Raw genomic sequence first — 22,203 nt, 5'->3', positions numbered from 1 at the left:
GTGGCGCACGCCTTTAATGCCAGCACTTGGGAGGCAGAGGCAGGCAGATTTCTGAGTTTGAGGCCAGCCTGGTCTACAGAGTGAGTTCCAGGACAGCCAGGGATACACAGAGAAACCCTGTCTTGAACCGCCCCCCTCCCCAAAAAAAATTAAATTAAAAAAATTTTTAAAAAAACTAAAAAGAAAAAGGAAAAAACAAATGTGGTCAGAATAGCTGTCCTCTGGGAAAATGGAGGAATGCCAACGTACAACTAACTCAGTACAAGCTTGCCTCAACATTCCCAAGCAGGGTTACAGCACAATGGTAGCTTCTAACTACAAACAATCTCCTGCCTTCTGGGACCTCTCTGAGATAGTGCAGTGGGGCATGCCTGGGATTCCAACGCTTCAATGGATGAAGCAGGAGGATCCCAAACCAGCCTGAGCCATGCACCCTGAAGATAAGTGATGAGAAGAGCCAATCCTGGAGTATCAATTACAGAAGGATTCAGCCTCAACTTCTAAAGACACCAGGTAAGCCCATCTCTAACAGCGCCACTAAGGAACACTGTTGACTGTTCACGTGTCGCCAGCTCTTAAATGCAATTTCCCTTCTTAATTAGTGTGTCTTTGCATCTAAGTTGTCTCTTCAAAAGAATGTTTAAAAAATTAACAAACTAGGCGTGTACCGGTATGCTCACGATCATCTGAATTTTTGTCCTTTAAAATGTTGGTCTGAGGGACTCGCATGGTGGAGAAGTAGAGACTCTCTGTACCTGGAAATTCAAGCCTGAAGACTGGAGTTTAAGCCCAGTTACTCAGGGGAAGGTCGAAGCCGAGGAGCAACTCCATGCAGTTGTCCTTTGACCTCCACGCGTGCACTGTGACACAGGTGTTTCCCAATCTCTCTCCCCTTCCTCCCCCACCCCACTAATAATAACAGTAAATTAAATTCAAATGTTTGATGTGATACAAGCAAGATTAATATTGATGAGACAAACGTACTACTCACTTCAGTATATGCTAAGTGGACTGGTAAGTATTGACACGAATTTCCTATAAATTACTGGTAATAAAGTCAAAAGCCGAAGTGTCTGCGTGAATATTTCATAATGCTGACAACCCATAATATCAGACTTCAGAGGCAACAGAAAGAGATCTGCTGAATGACATGATAAATACAGAAGGATCTGTCCTAGGGTAACAACACACACACACACACACACACACACACACACACATCATATGTTCTGGTTAAATGAATTTTCTACATTGGTAATCAATAAGACAATGGCTCTCAACCTTCCTAATGCTGTGACTCTTTAATACAGTTCCTCATGCTGTAGTGACACGCAACCATAAAGTTATTTTCGTTGCTACTTCATAACTGTAATTTTGCTACTGTGACGATTCACAATGTAAATACCCGTGTTTTCTAATGCTCTTAGGCCTTCAAAGGGGTCACGACTCACTCACAAGTTGAGAACTCACAGCTGTTATAAGACCAAGAGGGATCTAGACCTCTGCTAGGAACTTAGGCTAGCATTGCCTTTCTGATTTTATGTCACATTTACTGACAGTCAACTGTACTTTAAGCACAGAAAATATTGACAGGTTTGCTTGGCAAGAAGACGTAAGCCAACTGTTCTGCCACAGCTCACGGGCAAGCACATCACTGGACCATGCCAAGTGACTTGTACCCCAGCCCTGCTCTACCCACACCTGCCCACGTTAGGAAATGCAGGGTCTGTAAGCCGAGTTTCGTGCTCAGGAAAATAGGCCTTGTTCTTACTCTGCTGTAGCTAAACAGTAGACACTACGTATGCCCCAGAAATTAGAGATTCTCTTAGGAAGATAAAATTCTATTGTCCAAAACCGAAGACTGACATTTTCACTGTATCAACCAAAACTGGTTTCTCAAGACAAATTCTTCCAAACCTTAGCTTTGTGATAGTGAGATCAACATATGTTTACCCTATACATGTGACCCCCAACAATCACAAATGTTACCAGTGAATATACCCATAAAGTTATCCCAGACACACACACACACACACACACACACACACTGCCAGAACTGGGTAAGCTATTGCCATCCCTCTTGGTTTTCCTCCAGAATTCTATTGCTGAACACACCATAAACTTGAGTCATAAAACAGCAAAACCATGCTGGTAAGGCCCTGGAAGTTTCACTCTGCTGGCTACTAGGGCTGGAAGGTGCGATGCAAGCTCTCAGAGGAGTTATCTGGTGATCATCCAGCACAATGTTGTGAAGAGCCTTCAGAGAAGGGCATACTTCTAACTCGTTAGAGAAAAAAACTTTTATATGTTTATATATAAAACTTTTATACATTTCTATGTGTTGTGTGTTTGGTTGAACATGTGACAGGGCCCATGTGTGAAGGTCAGAGGTCAATCCTGGAGAGTTAGTTCTCTCCTTTCTCCTTTCTACAGGTTCCAAGGATTAAACTCTGATTAATCAAGGATGAGGTCTGTGCAGCAAGTGCTTTACCCGCTAAGCCATCCCCCCCACCCTCTGCCTCATTTTTTATGCACAAATCATAACATAGCTGTGGTCCAGCCTTAACAATGCCTCCAATCCGTATTTACCTTTTATTATGTAAAAGGAATTTTGTTTGTTTACTATTCTCATTCTGGCCCAGCCGTTCAGTAACTTGGCATTCAACTTATGCTGTCTGCCTCCCAGAGCTTTTTAAAACTTGGGAAGATCACACGTGTGGAGCTCCAGGCACAGCACCCAGCATGTGACAATCACGTTAAGGTATGGCTTGCCTGAAACTGTAAGTCACGTCTTTGGCATGTAGAACTTTACAGCAGTCGAAGGCCCTCTGAAACAGGTTTACTTTCAATCTCCAAAATAAGTCTATTTGAAGCTGTGTAGAATAACAAGGCCATTTGCTGAGGTTTAATCTTTTGATATGTATTATAGTGATAAATACTTGCCCCCAAGGCCTGGTTGCTCTCAGGAATGAGAGATTCCACACAGTACAATGTCACCTTGCTCCTTAATTTAAAACTATTGGTTAAATAAAGATGCTGAAAGCCAACATCTGGGCAGAAGAGACATAGGTTTGGGGTTCCTGGGCTTGGGGTCTGAGGAGACCATTGAGGAGAGGAGAGGAAGATGCCATGGGGTAAAAATCTTAAAATAATGGCCATGAGGGATGGCTAACTGGAGTTAAGGGTATTCCAGACAAAACATGGCAAATCATACAGTGGGGTTACTGGCAGGGATATAGACATAATAACATAGAGGATAGATATCTGCCCAGCTCTAGTGCTGATAAAGGCATATTATAAAGGTCGGGAACTGAATACACCACAGGAGGGGTAGAAGCCCCTTAATTGAGATTAGATATACTCTACAACAGCCATTGGTGAACAGCCGTGGTCTCCCAGCATAGTAATGAAGCTGTTTCTCAGCTCTACAGGCACTATCCTGACACACGCTTGGTGGTGTCTGGCCACAGAGCCCTTACCTCTTACTATCTCATTAAAACCCTGGGACTGACATCTTGCTATTCAAATGGTACCATGATTCCAACCATGAAGACCAGGAGCCAATTCCACAGCACAGTGTTCTAGAGCCTTTTCAGGGCAGGAACAGCTTCAGACAGCAGGGTCAGCAGACAGAAGGAAGCAACAGTTGCTTTAAGTCAGTTGGAGCTCCTGCAAGACAGGCTTAGGGATGCAGAGACTGACAAACCATCAGTCCAGGCAACTGTTAAAGACATACTGTGGGCAAGAGCAAGTAGTGGATCCTTTCACTGGAGGGCTGGGCCTTGTGGCATATCATCTGGGAGTTAATTATCCAGTTTGAAAGGCGAATGTTCCTTACATTGTCCATCTGTTGAATTGGTTATTAGGCAATGTCAATGTGTAATGTGCACACCTGACAGAAATGCAAATGTTTCCTCTCTATAGAGATACATATGAATATCTTTGGTATAGATTGATTTCTATCTTATAGAAAAAAGATGACTCCAATATTTATACCTACAGACCTGTCTTACACAGGAGTAGCCAGTATTTCATCTACTACCAAATTCATTTCCGCTTTTCTGGCTATATGTGTAGCAATATCTCCTATAATTTCTCATTGACCATTTATATACATATTATATTTGGTTTTCCTATTAAATAGTATGTTAGTTGGTCAGGAGTGGTGACTCTAGAGACTGAGATGTGAAGATTACAGAAAGACAGAAAGACAAGAAGGACGCAGCCAGTGGAGCCATCAGCAAACCCAGGTACCAAGGAGAGACTTTCTCAAAAAAAGAAAACAAAGCAAAGCAAAGCAAAGCAAAGCAAGAGACTGATCTGTGGCCTCTACACCCAGGTGAGTGCACACATGCACACACACATTCTTAAACGAGTTAACTAAATATTTCACATATTTGTGTAGGTTTGTGGCTTTACAAATTTGAAAGTATTAGTTTACAACAGAACAAAGGAGCACTTTCCAGGAAGAAAGGGTTTTCCCAGGAAGGGAAACTGACAAAGGAGAGAGGAGATTTTAGTTTTCTCCAGAATGGCTCCAAGAGAAATGGCCCAACTCTATCCAGATGTTTAACAGCTGTGGTCTTTAGGCAGAGGCTGCATGCATGTCTGAAGGTCTGCTGTACCTTTCCAATGCTCTTTTTATTACTGAGATGGTCTGGGTTACGTTTTAAGATTATTTGTTTATTTTGGAGGTACTGGGGACCAATCCTAGGGCCATGGCCATGGCAGATGGAGGCTCTACTATTGAAGCAGATGACCAGCCCCAAGGCTGTTTCTTGCTGTTACTGTTGTTTCTAGTTAGTTGGGTAGGGGGGAATGTGGAATACAGGGAATTCTTGACTTCTTCCACATCAGTTGTTCCCATGGAAACAGACACATAAACCTTTTTATTCCCAAAGACTTATGCCTTCTATTTCAAAGCTCTTCATGTATCTACCATCTCAGGCAAGTACTCAGCCTATCAGAACTGAATTACTAGGCATGTGCTATCTATCACATTAGGGGTAAGCAAATCAGACTCAGAAAAGTGGGAACAGGCTGTGGTCCTTGCCTGCCTCTGTGCATCTTTCCACAAAAAGGCCTCTTTGGTCCATCTATCATAATCTGTGATCCATTTGACTCCTTGACTCAGAATCTGACTCAAGACTTCCCTGGAACAAAGCATGAGTCCAAGCAACTGGAAATCAGCGTTTGCCTCCTTTGATGGTGTTGATAGGAAAATGTCACCTGGTGTCAGTAAGAAGTCACTGAAATGTGTTACCAAGAAGAAACCAGAAGGAAGTGTCACTGCCACGACCCACCCTCACAGTGGCTACCATCATGGACTAAGATGTCAGACCTGTGTTTTAAATGTTGGTCACCTCAGAGGACACCTGCAGTACTTTGGCATGCTGTACATATACCAACTGTGACAGTGGGGAAACAACCTGAGTGATTTAAAAGTTGGAAAGATTTGATTCCTATTTGGCGGCTTGATTAATACTAATGTAGTCAATCTCCAAATTGGATTCTGAGCTGGCCATGTGACACCATCTGTGTACCAGTGTGACCGAGACACACAGAAATGCCAAGGTGGGGGTGAAAGCAGCAGCCATGAGAAACAAGAATGGTTCTGCTGGGCCTGGCTCTCCAGGCTCTGGCTCTCTGGGGTCCTGGCTCTCCTGGTCCTGGCTCTTCTAGCTCTAAACTATACTTTTCACAATAAACAAGTTAGAAAGCTTGAATATGACACCAAGAGGCATTTGAGCTGGGTATAGTGATGCATACTGATAATTCCAACACTGAGCTGAGACAGGAGGATTGCCAGGGTGAGACGGGTTACAAAGGGAGACCCTTCTCAAACAGCAAAGCTGTGTAATAGCAACCAGTGTTTTTAACTGCGTACACATCAGTGTGCGTGTGTGCATGATGGGGAGGGTGCACATGTGGCTATACATGTGGAGGGTCAAGGTTAAGGGCTATCTGTCTTCTATCACTATCTTTCAGTTCTGAAATAGGGTCTCTTACTAAACCTAAAAGTTTACTGGCTTGGCTAGACTGGCTGGCCAATGAGTTGCAAGGATCTATTTTCTCCCACAAAGTCACCCTCTGACACTGGAGTTACAGGAGTCAGCTACCACACCTGGCTCTAACCTCCCCTTCCCTCCCCTTCCCTCCCCTCCCCTGCCCTCCCTTTCCCTTCCCTTCTCTTCCCGTTCCCTCTCTTTCCCCCTCCCTCCCTTCTCTCCTCCCTCCTTTCTTCTTGCCTTCCTTTCCGTGATGTGGGTTCTCAAACTCTGGACCCAGCCAGGCCCTTGTGCTTGCACAGTAGACACGTTACGCAAACTGAGTCATCTCCCAGGCTCCAATGTAATCGAGATTCTTAAATGAGGAAGAGTTTTCTGGCTTGGGAAATCCTTGGTTTCATATAGGTTGTGGTCAGTGAGCCGATGGACAGGCATTCCCTGATACTCACTAAGGCGGCTCTCCCGAGTGTCTGCTGAGCAAGAAGTTGACAGGTATGAAGGAGGCTAAGGGTGCTGGAAAGTACTGAGTGGTTGTGGGCATTTTCAGACTCGCTGTGTAAAGGGGCCCAACTGTCTGAATGAATGGCTCATGTACCCAGGGCAATAGCTTTCCTTATTATTGATTACCTACTGTAAGAGAAGACATTTGCTTGGAAGGGCTATGTCCTGACACCCTGAGTCTCAGGGGCCTGCCCTGCTATGTAGGAGATGGTCTTTACATTCTCACTTTCAATTACCTCTTGTCTCGCCTAAGACAATCACCACAATGTAGCTTGGGGTTTGTCTCTTAGCTTTTATGCATTTTCTTTAAGTCAATATAAAAATGAAGGGGGAGGAGAAGAAGAGACTGGAGGGGAGGGAAGAAAGTCTTAGAATCCCTGGCCAAGAAAGAAGTCACCTGTGTAGTTCTGCTGTTTTGGACCAGTGTTTGAAGAGACAGGCTAGATGAAGCACTAAGACTGCACAGAGCTCTGTGGAAAGACTTGCACACTCCTTTATGCTTGTCAATATCCCGCTGCACCACAAAGAAACTATGAACCAACTGAGCCCAAACAAGAACTAAACAGGGCTCAAACCAGGCCTCTGGAACAGGAAGCAGGGCCTAGTCCCCGTGGCTACCACAGAGGAACTGACCTGTGTCGGCAAACTCCCAGGAAACTGTCACCAGCCAAGACCTCTGGTGAGGAAAGACAGTGCTGTGCTTCACACATGGGTCTCACCTAGAGAGGGAGCCAGCCCCGGCTATCAGATGACAATGTCTCAAGCAGGCCAAGCCAGCCACGTTTAGGAAAGGAACCACAATCATAGGAACAGGAAGCAAGGCCAGTCGTGACGATTTGTGCTTGGCTATTTTGGGTAAGAAATGGGAGCTCTAAAAAGGAAATCTATTTTTTTATACTGAGAACTTTTTCTTTTTAGATTCCTCTCCCCCACACTACATTTTTTTTTCTTTTTTCTTTTTTTTTCCCTTGCAGGGTTTCTATTAAATTTTGTTTAGGAAAATCATACTTCGTCTCGGCTAGGCAGTTAACCAAGAAAGCAGGAGGGAGCACTGTGCTCTGTGTTTCGATGGGGCAGCAACGGCTGACCCAAGGTAAGTCAGTGCATGAAAAAAAGCACGCGTGGGTGAACACTGGGGCTAGTCTCTTTTTAAAGTCTAACTAGACAGAAGTGGGTAAGCCAGTTGCTTGGTTTCCATGAACGTACAAGGTTCTTCTCTTGATAGCTGTACTGAGGTGTGTCTCTCTTGAAAAGTAAAGTGACTGAAAAGCAGAGGCCACAGACAGCTCAGGCCAGAAGTTGAGAATGCTAACTGCTACACTGATCGGCAAAACAAAGCTTTCACTCACCCATGGTATTTTGGGAAAATGAATAATACTGACTTTTTCTATACATTTACTATATGCAAAGACCTACCCTTTATTCTCTTCGGCTTCCTCCACTCCCCCGCCCCCTCTGTCTTGGGCATGGTCTTATATAGTGCAGGCTGATTTCAAAATGGTCATATAACCAAGCATGACCTTGAACTCCTATTCCCCTGCCTCCACCTCTGTGTTAAGACACGGCTTGGGCACACTTAGAGTTTTCCTCTTGTCGTCCTCCTCTTGTGTGGTTGCTGACTGCAGTGCTGGAGACTGACCTCGGGTCCTTCCAAATGCTAGGCACGTGTTCTGGCTTTGAGCTATGCGCCACTGTCTCCAGCTAAATTGTGTTGGTGTTTACCTGTGCTTATACGTGTAGAGGACAGAGGTCCACATCAGGAGCCTTCCTTTATGGGGTCCCTCACTGACCCTGAGCAAGCCATTTTAGCAAGACCAGCTAGCCAGCGAGCCCCTGCAACACTCCTGTCTCCAACACTAGGATAACAGATTCCCTTTCCATTCTCGGCTCCCACGTGGACTCTGAGGATCTGAACTCAGGTCCTCGTGTTTCTGAAGCACGAACTTTACCCACTGAGCCACTCTGCCCATCCCTTACAACTTGATTTTTTAGTATAAAAACATCTTTCCTTTTTAAGAACATTATATTGTTTCTCTTTCTTTCTCTATGCTGTAATACCCTCGGTTAGAGAAATAAAGTGTTGCCAAAGACATTTCCATTTCACGTCTCTTGAGTTTTTCTTGGTTTTGTTTTGTTTTTTAAACTGGTTCGTGGGAACAACCGGCTCGTTAGGAATACACACTTCATCGCTTCATCCTCTCCCTGAAAGCAAATGACCTCCTTACAAAATCTGGGCTGGACTGGAAAACAGAAGTGCAGAAGTCAGCAGTGAGACTTTCAAGAACTCAGTCGAGGGTAGACAGGTAAAGGGTCATGTTTCATTTTACCAAACAAAACTGGAAGTCCTAAGAAGGGGTGGTTGGGGGTGGAGGGTTGAGGCAAACGAGGCAAAGCCGTGGCAGGTCAGATGTCACCCTGGCACAGCAGCATACAGGCCACTCTCAGCATGAACTCTACTCCACAGACAGCACAACTCGGATGAAAACTTCAACTAGCACACGCTTCCTTCCGGCTGCCCGCTATTGCTGTGGCATGAAAGACCGAGTAAGAGATTGCAATCTGTACTGAGTCAGCCTAAGAGGAAGGCCCCAGAGATGCAATAATGGCTCAGGGCAGGGAAAGGGGAAGTGGGTAGTCCATCTAATCCAGAGCCCACCAAGAGGGAGGTAGGTGGCTTTGAGCCAAGCAAGATCCCTAAGCCTTACATCAGCAGGGAGTTGACAGCAATGAGTAGGCTAAGGAGAAAGCTGGAAGAGATGAGAGTATTTTGCCCCTACACCTAATCCAAGTTGATGCTCCTCCTACCAATGCCCAAGATACAACCAAAATCTGCATTAGAGCAAAAGTCACTGATGTGCACTGAAAAGTGTATCCAAACCCCGGAGTAAGAGATGAGGAGCATTTCCTGGATGCTTACAGGAGTGAACGGGTTCTGCACACTTGGGCTGTCAAGGCTTCCTAGAGGAGGCCTCCAGGATCTGCTACCTGGAACAGCTGGCTCTGTGGGAAGTTAATCTTAAATCACACATTAACTAACCTAAGTGAATACACAGAATTATAGTCCGGCGTTTTCATATGCAAAGTACGGAGATAATGAAGGCCATTCCAGCAATGCACCACAAAGCTAAGGCCCGTTAAGTATTTGTAAGAGCTGGGAATGTTCACTTGTCAATCCCCTGTGCTACATAAATGGATGACTGTAAACCCAGCACTCAGGAGGTAGAAGCCAGAGGTCTGGACCTTCAAGGATCCTCCATTGCACAGTAACTTCACACTCTGAACATTTACAGTCTCTCCACAAAGGCAGCACCTTGTATTACTGACACCTGTGGCCTTTACAGAATTTTACTGCCTACCATACAAGGGGCTTGGAGCAGGTGTGTGGTTTGGCTTGCTATCTGCCACCTCTGAGTGACACTCTCTTATATGTAAAGCCATAACTACCTTTAGGACACATAAATGTTTTTCATAGCAGCATTAATTAAGCATGAGTCAGCTTTACTTGACAGAATGGGATGGCAGACATAGTCAAGAAACAAGCCAGAATAAATAATAATAAAACCCGTAATTCAGTGAACACTTTAACTCTGATGTATTCTTCAAAAAACAACAGTACAGAAAATAGGGGAAGTTTTAACAATACCAGCACTCTTTTTTTCTGTTATCCGTTCTAAACTGGACTACTTGGGCTCTGTCCTTTTCCAAATGCAGTCGTTCAGGCTCTGATCTGCAGTTTGGTGACAAAGCTCCTGTCTGCTATGCACAAGGCCTCCAGGTGGGATTCCTGGCACTGGGGAAGAAATAACAGCTAAGCAAGACCCAGGTTGGGCTGTTCTTGCTTATTCTCTCATCTGGCTTCTCCTATTTCCTTTAAAAAGCTACGCTGAGTGCTGGAAAGTTCTGGCTTCTGGGCGACCCTCACAGGCTCTGTGACAGTCAAGTCAAAGGTTCCCACCCCCCCAACCCCCCAATTCTGATCTCCTCAGGACCAAGGACAGGCAGGCATAAAGGAGCAGTTATGAATCTCTATGAAGTACAACGAGTCACTTGCAGTAATAATACTGAGATTTCAAAGAACAGATCTCTCCAACCATCTATCTACTCCTCTAAAAGTCTGAATTGACTCACTCAGTATTACAGAAGAGACTGGACCGGAATCCAGACCCCAAAGCCCTTGTTACGATATTCATGCTTTCTCTCTTTCACAAATCCATACAGGATTCAGGGGGAATCTCTGACATGCGATTCAGTTCTCTCCCCACTCCTACCCTGGTGAACTTTCCAGATAAAGAAACTCTACTGTAAGGCACAGAAGGCCTTTCTCGTGAGTATATGACCCAGTGCATAACTGGACACTCAGTTTCGCCAGGAGGGGCCATGCTCTTCTCAGTGCCCAGCAAGGACTCAATCTCCACATGAGGTAGGGCAGAAGAGGCCAGCATGTTCCAGGGCCCCACAGTTAATATGCTTAGCCAGCCTGCAAGCTACCAACATCTATTAGTACAGTTTGCGTACCCACAGTCACGCTCTCTTGCTTGCTTGATTTGGTTTTTGTTTCTGAAAAAGAGAGTCTCATTGTGTGGCTCAGTGTGGCCTTTGACTCACTGAGGAGTCCAGGCTGACCTCCAACTATCAACGTACAATCATCTCTTTAAAGACTGTTTACAGCAGTTCTCACAGCTGAGTTGGAAACCTGTGTCAGACCTGGAAAACGTCAGAGTCTAGAATACTTTAACTATCTGGCCTCTGACAGAAAGCAAAACAGTTGGCCAGCTTTTGAGCAACAGTTGACCAGCCATTGGTGGAAGGAGAGCAATTACTCTCTTAGAAATCAGGGGAAACCCCAAACTGGCCTACTCCCGAGCCCAATGTCATCAGTTTAGAAAAACCAAGGGTTAGAGTGAACTGGCAACATCTTCTTTCCATCACAGCTAGCTTCACGCTGAGTAAGGTATCTTCTAGCTGGGCAGTGATTAGACTCAGGCCTTACTACGTTGGAAGAACCAGTGGGTTGGGAGGGTGGCCACTAACAGGGGAGTCCCCAGAGCATATCCTCTCCACTGTCCCTCACTGTACCTACAGGTCTCTGAAGATCCTGGCCAGCTCTTGAGCCCAGGATCTGAAAACCGAGTACTTCCCTTGATTCTAATAGCAAATGTGCTCTGCACAAAAGCAACCCCCACCCCCACCCCCACCCCCACCCCCGTAAACTTTTAATGCCAGCACTGTGCAACGGCAAGCCACTGACTATGAGTCCCAGGGCCAGTCTCTTCTAATAAGTCAATAGTACTCTCATCTCAGGCCTGGTCATAGGCCGGAGTGAGACAGAGTTCACATGCCTGCTCTCCTCTACCCTCTCTCCTTTTGCAGAGATGGTATTTGGAGACTAACAGAGGACAGCTTTGTTAGGAAACTTTCCTTCATATTAGCTGAGGGTTTAAGACTTTTTTTTTTCTGGACTCCTAGGAAAAATAAGCCTACTCTATCATTGCAATAAAAATAAGCTCAAGTTCCTATTTGGCTTTTTTCCTCTCATATCATTTGGTTCTTTGAAGCGTCTTCCAAATTATAATCCAAAAATAAGAGTGCTATAATTTTTAGAAAAGTTATGTTTATGTAATTTTTATAACTAGCCACCCCAAGAACCAAGCTATAATATATTAAATTCATGTTCAGTTATGAAGACAGACTGTTTAAAAAATACCCAAACCAGAAAGTCTCAGTTTATTTAGTCTGGCTTTCTTAACATGAAGTTCTTCTTGTTCTTAAAATATTCAGCTTTGGCTGAATTCCAAAGCAGACATAAGCCTCCTTCAGGTGTTTTAAAGAGGCTGTAAGAGAATTAGATTGAAGTACAAAACCTTGTGATCACAAATGGGAGAAGCTCACTGTGTTTGAAGACAAAAACCAGGCTTCCCACCACCACGATTATAAAAATTAGCATGTCTATTTACTTGATCCCATTGGATTTCAGTAGCACACAACCATTCCTAACATTTGCTGACAGACGGCTGGCTAATTGCTTTAGTCATCAGAACTCTCTTAACAGTTTTTGAAATCTGAAATGGACTAAAAGGGAGACATTCCGGTGGATTACATTAACAATCACTTTAATAGTCAACCGAATCTGTCATTAAAATTGCATGGGAACTCTTTAAACCATGCCAAATTATAAACTCTTCCACTCACCACAGTATCTGAGGTAATTTTTTAAAAAAACAAACAAACAAACAAAAAACAAAACAAAAAAAACTGGTTCTTTGGGCAAGATTCTAACAAAGATCACACACATTTGGTGTGTTTCACGGTGCTTTTACTCCAACATATAGTTATTTGACCGTTCAAAGTAGTAAGAGAATGGGAAATTGAAGCCACCAAAACTCGAAGGTGAAATGAGTTGGGGAAGGTCAGGCCGCGCTTTGAAAACTCAAACGAAACTCTGCACACAGCTGGCTGCTTAGCATAAGGGCATTTCTGTACTCCCAAGACTGCACAGAGAACAGAACATCACTTCAGTGGGCCACAGGTGTGTGTTTGCAAAAGCAAAACCTACCCACCTCCTAACTGAAGAGAAGTGATTGAAGCAATTATTCGCAATGGTGGGAGGAAGTGTTTTTCCGAGCCTTGTACTTGGACCCAGGGTCTTCGCTGCCGGATAATGAATAAATCAGCGGAGGATCTCCCGCACAAATACAGTCACTTGCACCAGCACACCCTCAACTAGGAGCGGCCGGCCTGAATAGTCCTGCAACCACTCTTGCCGCTCTCAAGGTGAGGCGTGATGTAAATAGGAAGCTTGCTTCCCGCCCACGAAAAACAAAACAAAACAAAAATCCCCCCCCCCCCCCAACCAAGACAGCCAGGAGAAACCGGCTGGGCAAAGCAACGAGCCGAGCTGCCACTCACCTGCGTTGTAAAAACGGTCCAGCACGGCGGTTTCCCCGAAGTCCAGCTTCCCGAAATGCAGGGTCTCCAGGGTGGCGCCCACCGCCTCGCACGCCTCCCGCAGGCTCTGCAGGGCCTCGCTCTCCGCCACCACCAGCTGCCCCTGGCTCGCCTCATTGATCACATAAGCCACGGTGGTACGCCGGCCGCCCCCGCTGCCAGAGTTGCCCCGGCCTCGGGTGGCGCTGCTCCCGGGGGCGGTGGTAGGGCAGCTGGTGCCGGGAGCCGCCGCGCTCTCCACGTTCCAGAAACTGCCCGGCGGTGGCGGCGGCGGCGGCACAAGCAAGGGCTGCAGGCTCGGCTCTCCCTCCGCCGCCGTCGCCGCTCCTCCTCCCCTCCGGCAGCTGCCGCCCTCCGGGATGGTGCAAAAGCCCACGGACGCAAAGGGCGGCACGGAGAAAGTGATGCCCTCGCCGGCTTCGGTGCCCATCTCTGCCTGCCGGGCTGCCACGGCGGCGACCCCGGAGTCCCCAGCCCAGACGCACCGTCTGGCTAGCCACAGCTCCGGGCTGCTCCGCGCGCGCCGGGCTAGGCAGCTGCCATCGCGCGCCGCGCCTTCACCGCCCCGCCGCCGCCTCCGCTCGGGCGCCCTGTCCCCCGGGGCCACGCCGCTGCCCGGCGGCGGCTCGCCCCTCCTCGGCGCCTCCGTGGCCACGCCGCTCGCCCGCTGCAGGGTGGAGAGTCCACGGGGTGGGGACGCCGGCCGCGGCGAGCGGGAAGGGACAGAGCTTCCTCCTCTTGGCGGGCGGACGAGTCGGCGGCCAACCTGCGCAGCCCGGCTCAAGGGCGCCGCGCTCGGGGAGCCGCGAGCTGTCGCCTGCCGAGCGCGGGCCGGGCGAGGGCGCCCTCTGGGTGCCGGCGCTACCTGGAGAACACCTTACGCGCGGTGGGCGGGCTACCCCGAGCCGCGTCCCGGAACCTCCGTGGCCGCTCCCGAAAGGATCCGCCTCTCTGCTCCGCAACAGCTCCCTTGCACCGACTCCGTCTCCTCCACCACCACCTCCTCCTTCCTTCCTTCCCTTCCTCTTTCACCGGTTCGCCGCGCCCTCCGAGTCCCAGCGACCGTCTCGCAGCCGCCCGTCCTCTCGGCTACCCGCCTGTGGCCGCCCACTCGTTGCAGCACAGAGAGCCAGGGCCCGCCCCTGAGGAGGGCGCTGCTGGGAAGCTGCAGCCTGGACCGAACCCACTGCTCCGGGACCTCAGAGAACTGGGAAAGAGGGCTGAAACCCTGTGCGCGCCTCGCTGCGGGACGGCGCAAAAGAAGAGTCTCTAACCCGCACTGTCCCGGTCAGCCCGCCAGGCGTTTGCAGCGCTGGGCGCAGCCACCGCGCCTCGCTCGTTCTGGTCCGCTCGTGGGCAGCGCGTGGCGCTGGATGCACCGTGGCAACACGCGTGCCGAGAGGCGGGAGGATCCAACAAGCGCCCTACAGCCCAGGCCTCAAATGGAAAGTGGTTTATAAGTGACAGGGGCGCTAAATTTAGAAGTGGTCGGCTAAATTTATCGTGGCAGCCGCTGGTACTTTTCATTGTAAAATTTCCAGTTGCTTACGCTGTTATCGTTAATGAGTAATTGATTGGCTCCATTGCCGAATGACTTAATACTCTCATATATCATCTTAAAGTCACCCCTTCCTCAAAATGCCAGATACCTAAGATAGAAAATGCATGGGAAAATTATCATTCAGAGTTGAAAGAGAGAAGTTAACTTATTTCATTTTTTAAAACTGAACCATACACAAATGAAAAGGCTTGATTGCTTTAGTGTGATCAAAAAGCTCCCGCTTATTTTGGGAAGCAAAACCAGATGTGTAAATTCCCAGAGAACTCTCCCAGAATGCTGTAGGTCATGTCAGGAAAGCCAAGGCAAGCTGCAATACGTAAAGGATTTGGATTTCCTAACTTGAGGTTAGTAAGCCAAAATGTAAGAGGCAAAATGTAAATTGGATGTCAAACTCCCCAAAGCCTTACTTAACACAGTATTAAGTAAGGGGAATCTGGGGGCGAGGGACACATTCAGACCAGAACACTGCCCAATTCTTAAATTGTTACAGTATTTTATTGATAGTTTCCAAATAATAAGGTCCTTTTTGTGACTTTATTGTACTCCCCAAGCAAACTGTAAGTCTGGGAGATTCATCTGTCACTCCAGTTCCTTTAAAACAGTCACCTAGTTCATTTTCTACTGAGTAGCAAGGTAGCTTTCAGTTTATAAGCAGTAAGCACACATCAGCAGGCTGTTTTTACACGTGCTTCTTAAATCTCCCCTGTTAGATGAGTCTGGAGGAAAAAAGCCACCGAGGGTCAACATGAGGACAGATTCCTTCCCCACCCCATTGCACCAGGCAAATTTTATACGTATTGAAAATGGAACTGAGTACTTAATACATATAAGGGCAAGCATTTTACAACAAAGGAATGAAAGTAACGCTGGGCAGTGGTGGTGCATGCCTTTGATCCCAATACTTGAGAGGCAGAGGCAGGCAGATTTCTGAGTTCGAGGCCAGCCTGGTCTACACAGAGTGAGTTCCAGGACAGCCAGGGCTATACAGAGAAACCCTGTCTTGAAAGACAAACAAACAAAACAAACAAACAAACAAACAAAAAAGAGGGATGAAAGTAACTTCAGGACTGGGATTCAAAAATCTAAAAGGAATGGGAAGGGAGAAATGGCTCAGTGTTTCTGAGCACTGACTCCTCTTCCAGAGGTCTTGAGCTCAATTCCCACAACCACATGGTGGCCCACAGCCTTCTTTAATAGGACCCTATGCCCTCTTCTGATGTGTCTGAAGACAGCAACAGTGTACTCACATACATAAAATAAATAAATCTTTTTTTTAATCTAAAAGGAAAAAAATTACAAACTGGATAACAAAATCTTTCCATGGCAAATGTAGTGTAGACAAATAAAATGTTATCTAATACGGTTATATCACAATCATGAGTTTCTAAAAGTAGGAAAAAGATAAAAACGTTTCTTTTTTTTTAAGGTGTGTTTTATTTGTCTGTCTTTAAGCATTTGCGTGTGAGTGCAGGTGACCTCAAAGGAGAGTGGGTGTCAGTCCCTGGGGCTGGAGTTACAGATGGCTGAGAATTGCTTGATGTAGGGACTGGGAATTAATTCTGGTCATCCACAAGCGTAGTTTGCAAGCTTAGCTAATGAGCCATCTCTCCTGCCCCTAAAAACATTCTTTAGAAAGAAACAAAGCCATATGCAATTCATGATCATGGGAATATAAGTGACTCTTGCATGTATAAAAAGAAATCCTACTCTATTGATAATGAAATATGTGCAAATTAAAATTTATAGTAATATAACCACATTCACTAAATCTATTGGCAAAATCCTGAAGTTTTCCAACACACTTTTTGAGACTGGATGTAAGAAAATAGACACTCTTATTTGTAGGCTTATTGTTTTTAAAACCTATTTTAATAAGGGTTCTTAAATGCTTCAACCTCCCGTATAGCCCACCAATCAAAGGTAGGGGAAAAAGATGGTTAATGGGCCTGTTTAGAAGTGTTGTGGATTGCCCTGATGCTGTTTGTATTTTGATGCTCATTCTGCTTCCTCAAGAGGGGCTGCCCAGGAGCTGGTGAGATGGCTCAGTGGGTAAGAGCACCCGACTGCTCTTCTGAAGGTCCGAAGTTCAAATCCCAGCAACCACATGGTGGCTCACAACCACCTGTAATGAGATCTGATGCCCTCTTCTGGTGTGTCTGAAGACAGCTACGGTGTACTTACATTAAATAAATAAATAAATCTTTAAAAAAAAAAAAAAAAAGAGGGGCTGCCCAGATGAGGAGTGGATCGAGTATGTACTCATGTGGACCTTCTCCCCATTTTAACTGGGCAATAAAGATGGCAGATACCAACAGTTGGGTGAAGGATAAGGTGGGATTTCCGGGTCCCAGGAGAAGGAGGAGTTGATAGAGGGGAAGAGGGGATTCGGACCAGGCTATGGGGTGGATAGGAAGTAGCAGACTTGTAACTCTGAGAACAGATAGTTTGTAGCCTCCACAGGCTCTGCTGAGGCTAAGGAGGATGGGGCAAGAAATTCTTCGACCAGCAGTTGTGTTATCTGGCTAGTTTTAAAATATAAAAGGCTGCCTGGTGTTTTCCATCCGAGTTAACTTAGGTGGGCCGAAGAAAGGGCGGTTGTTAGAGGCTTGGGAAAGCCAACCATGGGAACTGGGTGAGATGTCCATTGCTGGCACCGGCAAGGAGCAAGCATGCATCTTAAAATTATATGCAACACAAACTTAGTTCTTTGAAGTGATTCCACTCTTGGTTATCATTGGTCCAGTTCACTTAAATCGGCAGCAGTGGCTGGATCCAGGAGAAACCGAGAGGCTCCGCCAACGGGCGTGAGTCGGCTGAAGCAGCCAGAAGCAGCTTGAACACGTCCAGAAGTTCTTTGGTACATTTTTCTCTACAAAGTCACCACAAGCTAAGATCTGTGAAGAAAGCCAGGCGAACCAATGCCATACATATCATCATCGGCGTCAGTGAAGCCCAACCAATTGCAGAGCATCATCCATGCATTACAGTCTGTCTGCTGGGTTATACTAATACTCTTTCCCATCATCACGTGTCCTCTCAAGCTTCTGCCCCAGCAAAACAGAACATGGCCTTTCACCTAACAGCTTCCAGAAAAACATCACATGACACCACCGAGTCTCCAATGAAACCGGAAATGCCCCCTTCACTCATTTCTAGTGGAATGGGAAGTAATGAAAACCATGGGTGTGTTGGCGCATGCCTATAATCCCAGCACTTGGGAAGCTGAGCAAAAAGATCACAAATTTGAAGCCAGCCTAGACTACCTAACCAGAACTTGTCCTAACAAAACATACCTACCTACATATATACATACACACATATATACAACAACTGTAAAGTGAGATTGTTAATATCTAGCAAAATTGGACTGGAGAGATTGCACAGTGGTTAAGAACACTCCCTGCTTTTCCAGAGGTCCTGAGTTCAATTCCCAGTACCCACATGGTGGCTCACAACCATTATAATGGGATCTGATGCCCTCTTCTGATGTGTCTGAAGACAGCTGAAGTGTACTCATATACATAATAAATAAATCTTTAAAATATCTAGCAAAATACATATAAATTTATGCTTATAAAATGTATCTTTGTTAAGAGTCGTGATTTTTTTGTTTACAATGATCTGGTTTCAGGTGTGAATACATGTATTCTACCCTAGCTAAGAAAGGGTGGGGTGGAGCATTAGTTATCCCTGGCTCAGTGTTAGCTGAGGAAAGTGTCCATTTTAGGCCTCCCTGATACTTGATGCTATGCCCAGAAGTGACTCTTGCCAGAATTGAAGTCGTGGAGTTTTTTTGGTTTTGTTTTGTTTGTTTTTTAATCCTATAGTTGTCCTGGATAACATTTCAACAAAAGACTTAAAGAGTCCTGTACACACATTCCTGAAATTTTCTCTGCTTCCTGCTCTTGGAATCTGCCTCAGCCTAGAGGAATTGCAATCATTCTGTGCTCAGCCTCAGACCTCTCGACTCTGTCTGATCATTATCTAGATTTTCCTTCTTATCAGAAGGTGCATCTCTTCCATTCTCCCTTTTCCACTGCTGATAGTATAATATTTAAAAAATACAAAGAGGATGAATACAATCGAAAATCATTATTTGAAAAAGACCCCCCAAATTCCACACCTGAAACCAGATCATTCTAAAGGGTATTTTAGTTATGGCCTAGATTAGCCTAAAAACCAGAAAGTTCACCCATAAGTAACTATTTGCTTATCAGCAAAACCAAATCAGAAAACCTAAACTTTCGAAGAGCTGGACCAAGAGTATTCAGTGGGTAAAACACACATGACATGTACCAAATCTTACTGAACAAGAACAATAAAAAAAAAAATCATGACTCTTAATAAAGAGAAAAACTAGTAAAATGCAGTCACAGAAATGGCCAGATGATGTAGCGAAGACTTTAGTACAGTTATTAGTTATTGAAAATATAGGATGCAAATGAGCACACGAGAATACTGAAAATCAAGACAAAACAGAACCAATTGGACTGGTCTGGAAACAGTGTCTAGAAACTGGCTTTGGTTTTTTGAGACAGGGGCTTCTCTGTGTAGAACATTTGCTGTCTTTGAACTCACTCTGTAGACCAGGCTAGTCCCAAACTCAGAGATCTGCCTACCTCCCAGGTTTTGGGATTAAAGGTGTGTGCTACCTTGCTCAGGTTAAAATGTATTTCTAATTAGATGCAATTAACAACAGATTAGACACCATGGAAGACATCTATGAACTTAAGTACTCGAAGCAGTACATAAATACACGTGCTTTTACAATGTAACATTTTACCTCAAGATCTCCCCTAAGTACAAGATTCACCAAGAGGACTTACATGTGGTTCAAACTTATGTCCAGAGGAAATCAGGCACAAAATTCTAGCTAAGAATTTTCCCAGTAGAGTTACACAGCACATGATCCCCTCAGCAGTGTGTGGTACCAGTGCCTGTCAAGTGTCAATTACCGGGAAAGCTCAGAGACTGGGAACCCAGAAGCTGACAAAGATTCAAAACTCCATAAGCAAAGGAGGTGCCCTGCATGAACCATGCTCTCTGCACACAGTTTAGGCACAGCAAGGTATTTTTAGCAGGGGATGAAGGAAATGCTCAGAAATCCAACCTTGAACACTGACCTTTCTAAAAATAGTAGCCTCAAGTCTGCTATGCTGACTCTTCTCTGAATAGTTCTGAGCTGTGCACCACAAATGTGTGGAGTTTACTGAAGTTACTGGTGATTTAAAGGGCTGTTTGTGTTATGAAAGTTGTGTGAATAATAATAAAAGCAATAACTGGGTAATCAAAAACCAGAAAGAAAGATAAAGAATAACAGAAATGCATATAGCAGTAGTTTAAAATGTAGAAAAGACAGATATAGCTTACAGAGACGTAAAGTGGGTCAGTTCTCTGTAGTTCTCTAGAGAGGGCAGGTTGGCCCCAGGATGTGTGTAATGGATTTGCTAATGTACAAAATTGTTGGATGACTTCATTGAAGTTGTTACATGGGTGCATACGTTTTTGCCTATTTACTGGAGTAAACCGTGAGTTCAGCATGATGATATAGATCCCAGCCTTCATGTGGAAGCAGTGGTGTAGAATCACGTGTTCAAGGCCAGCCTGCGCTACAACAATGAGTTCTGGGCAGCAGAGAACTTGTCTCAAAATTAACTAATGGAAATTTGTGTAACTCATAGTATGCAAAAACCCAAAACCGTGGGAAGGGTGGAAATAGAGAAGACATTCTCATTACTATTAAAACATTATTATTCAGAAACTTGAAGTTCTTGTCATACAGATATTTCACTTGCTTGGTTAGAATCACACCAAGGTATTTTATATTATTTGTGACTATTGTGAAGGGTGTTGATTCCCTAATTTCTTTCTCAGCCTGTTTATCCTCTCAACAGAGGAATGGATACAGAAAATGTGGTACATTTACACAATGGAGTACTACTCAGCTATTTAAAACAATGACTTCATGAAATTCTTTTATGTATGTATGTATGTATGTATGTATGTATGTATGTATTGAAACAGGGCTAAATGTAGCCCAGGCTGGTCCCCCGGCGAGCTTTATATGGGAGGATTACAGGCAGGCGCCACAATGCTGACCCTAGAAAGAATCTTCTGGATGAAGCAGAATAAGATGGGCTAGAAAGGACCAGGGTGGGAGGAGCCTGAAGAGGGAGGTGGCAGGTCAGAGGTCATCCAGAGGGTCCCATTCTTGTCAGAGCTTCTCAGAGGGGCTTGTGCTGGCTCTCTTGGAGATTGGGCTCAAGTTCAGGGCTTATAGGATGGAGAGGAACCCCACACGTCTCTTTAGTAAATACTTTGCCCCCAGTGATGGGTAGGGACAAGGAGTTCCACAGACCACAGAGACCAAGAATCTTCATGAAATTCTTAGGCAAATGAATAGAACTAAAAATGTCATCCTGAGTGAGGTAACCCAGGCACAAAAGAACACACATTGTATGCACTCACTGATAAGTGGATATTAGCCCAAAAGCTGGAAATACCTGATATACAATTTGGAGACAAAGTGTGGAGCAGAGACCGAAGGAAAAAGGCCATCCAGAGACTGCCAGAAATGAACCCACATACCTATGGTCACTTGATCTTTGACAAAGAAGCTAAAACCATCCAGTGGGGAAGAAAGACAGCATTTTCAACAAACTGCTGGTTCAACTGGAGGTCAGCATGTAGAAGAATGCACACCAATCCATTCTTATCTCCTCGTACAAAGGTCAAGTCCAAGTGGATCAAGGACCTCCACATAAAACCAGACGCACTGAAGCTAATAGAAGAGAAAGTGGATCGCACCTGGGGAATCCACCCCATATACAGTCACCAAACCCAGACACTATTGTGGATGCCAAGAAGTGCTTGCTGACAGGAGCCTGATATAGAGTCTCCTGAGAGGCTCTGCCAGAGCCTGACAAACATAGAGGCTAGCAGCCAACCATTGGACTGAGCACGGGGTCCCAATGAAGGAGTTAGAGAAAGGACTGAAGGCACTGAAGGGGTTTGCAACCCCATAGGAAGAACAACAATATCAACCAACCAGACCCCCCAGAGCTCCCAGGGACTAAACCACCAATTAAAGAGTATACATGGAGGGACCCATGGCTCTAGCCACATATGTAGCAGAAGAGGGCCTTGTCAGGCATCAGTGGAAGGAAAGGCTCTTGGTCCTGTGAAGGC

General features: G+C 45.5%; 1 protein-coding gene across 2 annotated transcripts in view; it reads right to left on the bottom strand.

The window, feature by feature from the left end:
* Map3k5 (mitogen-activated protein kinase kinase kinase 5) overlaps nucleotides 1-14,389 on the bottom strand; it is a 208,650-nt gene extending 194,261 nt beyond the window's left edge. Inside the window, exon 1 of one of the 2 annotated variants that reach the window (XM_006512739.4) lies at nucleotides 13,416-14,389. In XM_006512739.4, the coding sequence (XP_006512802.1) occupies nucleotides 13,416-13,884 (469 nt within the window). In that variant the 5' untranslated portion in view covers nucleotides 13,885-14,389. The remainder of the gene's footprint in view (nucleotides 1-13,415) is intronic. The other variant, NM_008580.4, reaches the window with a different exon arrangement.
* Between the last annotated feature and the right edge of the window lie 7,814 nt (nucleotides 14,390-22,203).

This window comes from Mus musculus, chromosome 10, assembly GCF_000001635.26.
Source record: "Mus musculus strain C57BL/6J chromosome 10, GRCm38.p6 C57BL/6J".
NCBI classification, from domain to species: domain Eukaryota; kingdom Metazoa; phylum Chordata; class Mammalia; order Rodentia; family Muridae; genus Mus; species Mus musculus.
The sequence above is the reverse complement of the archived record's forward strand: the minus strand, read 5'-3'. Positions and strand labels throughout refer to the sequence as shown.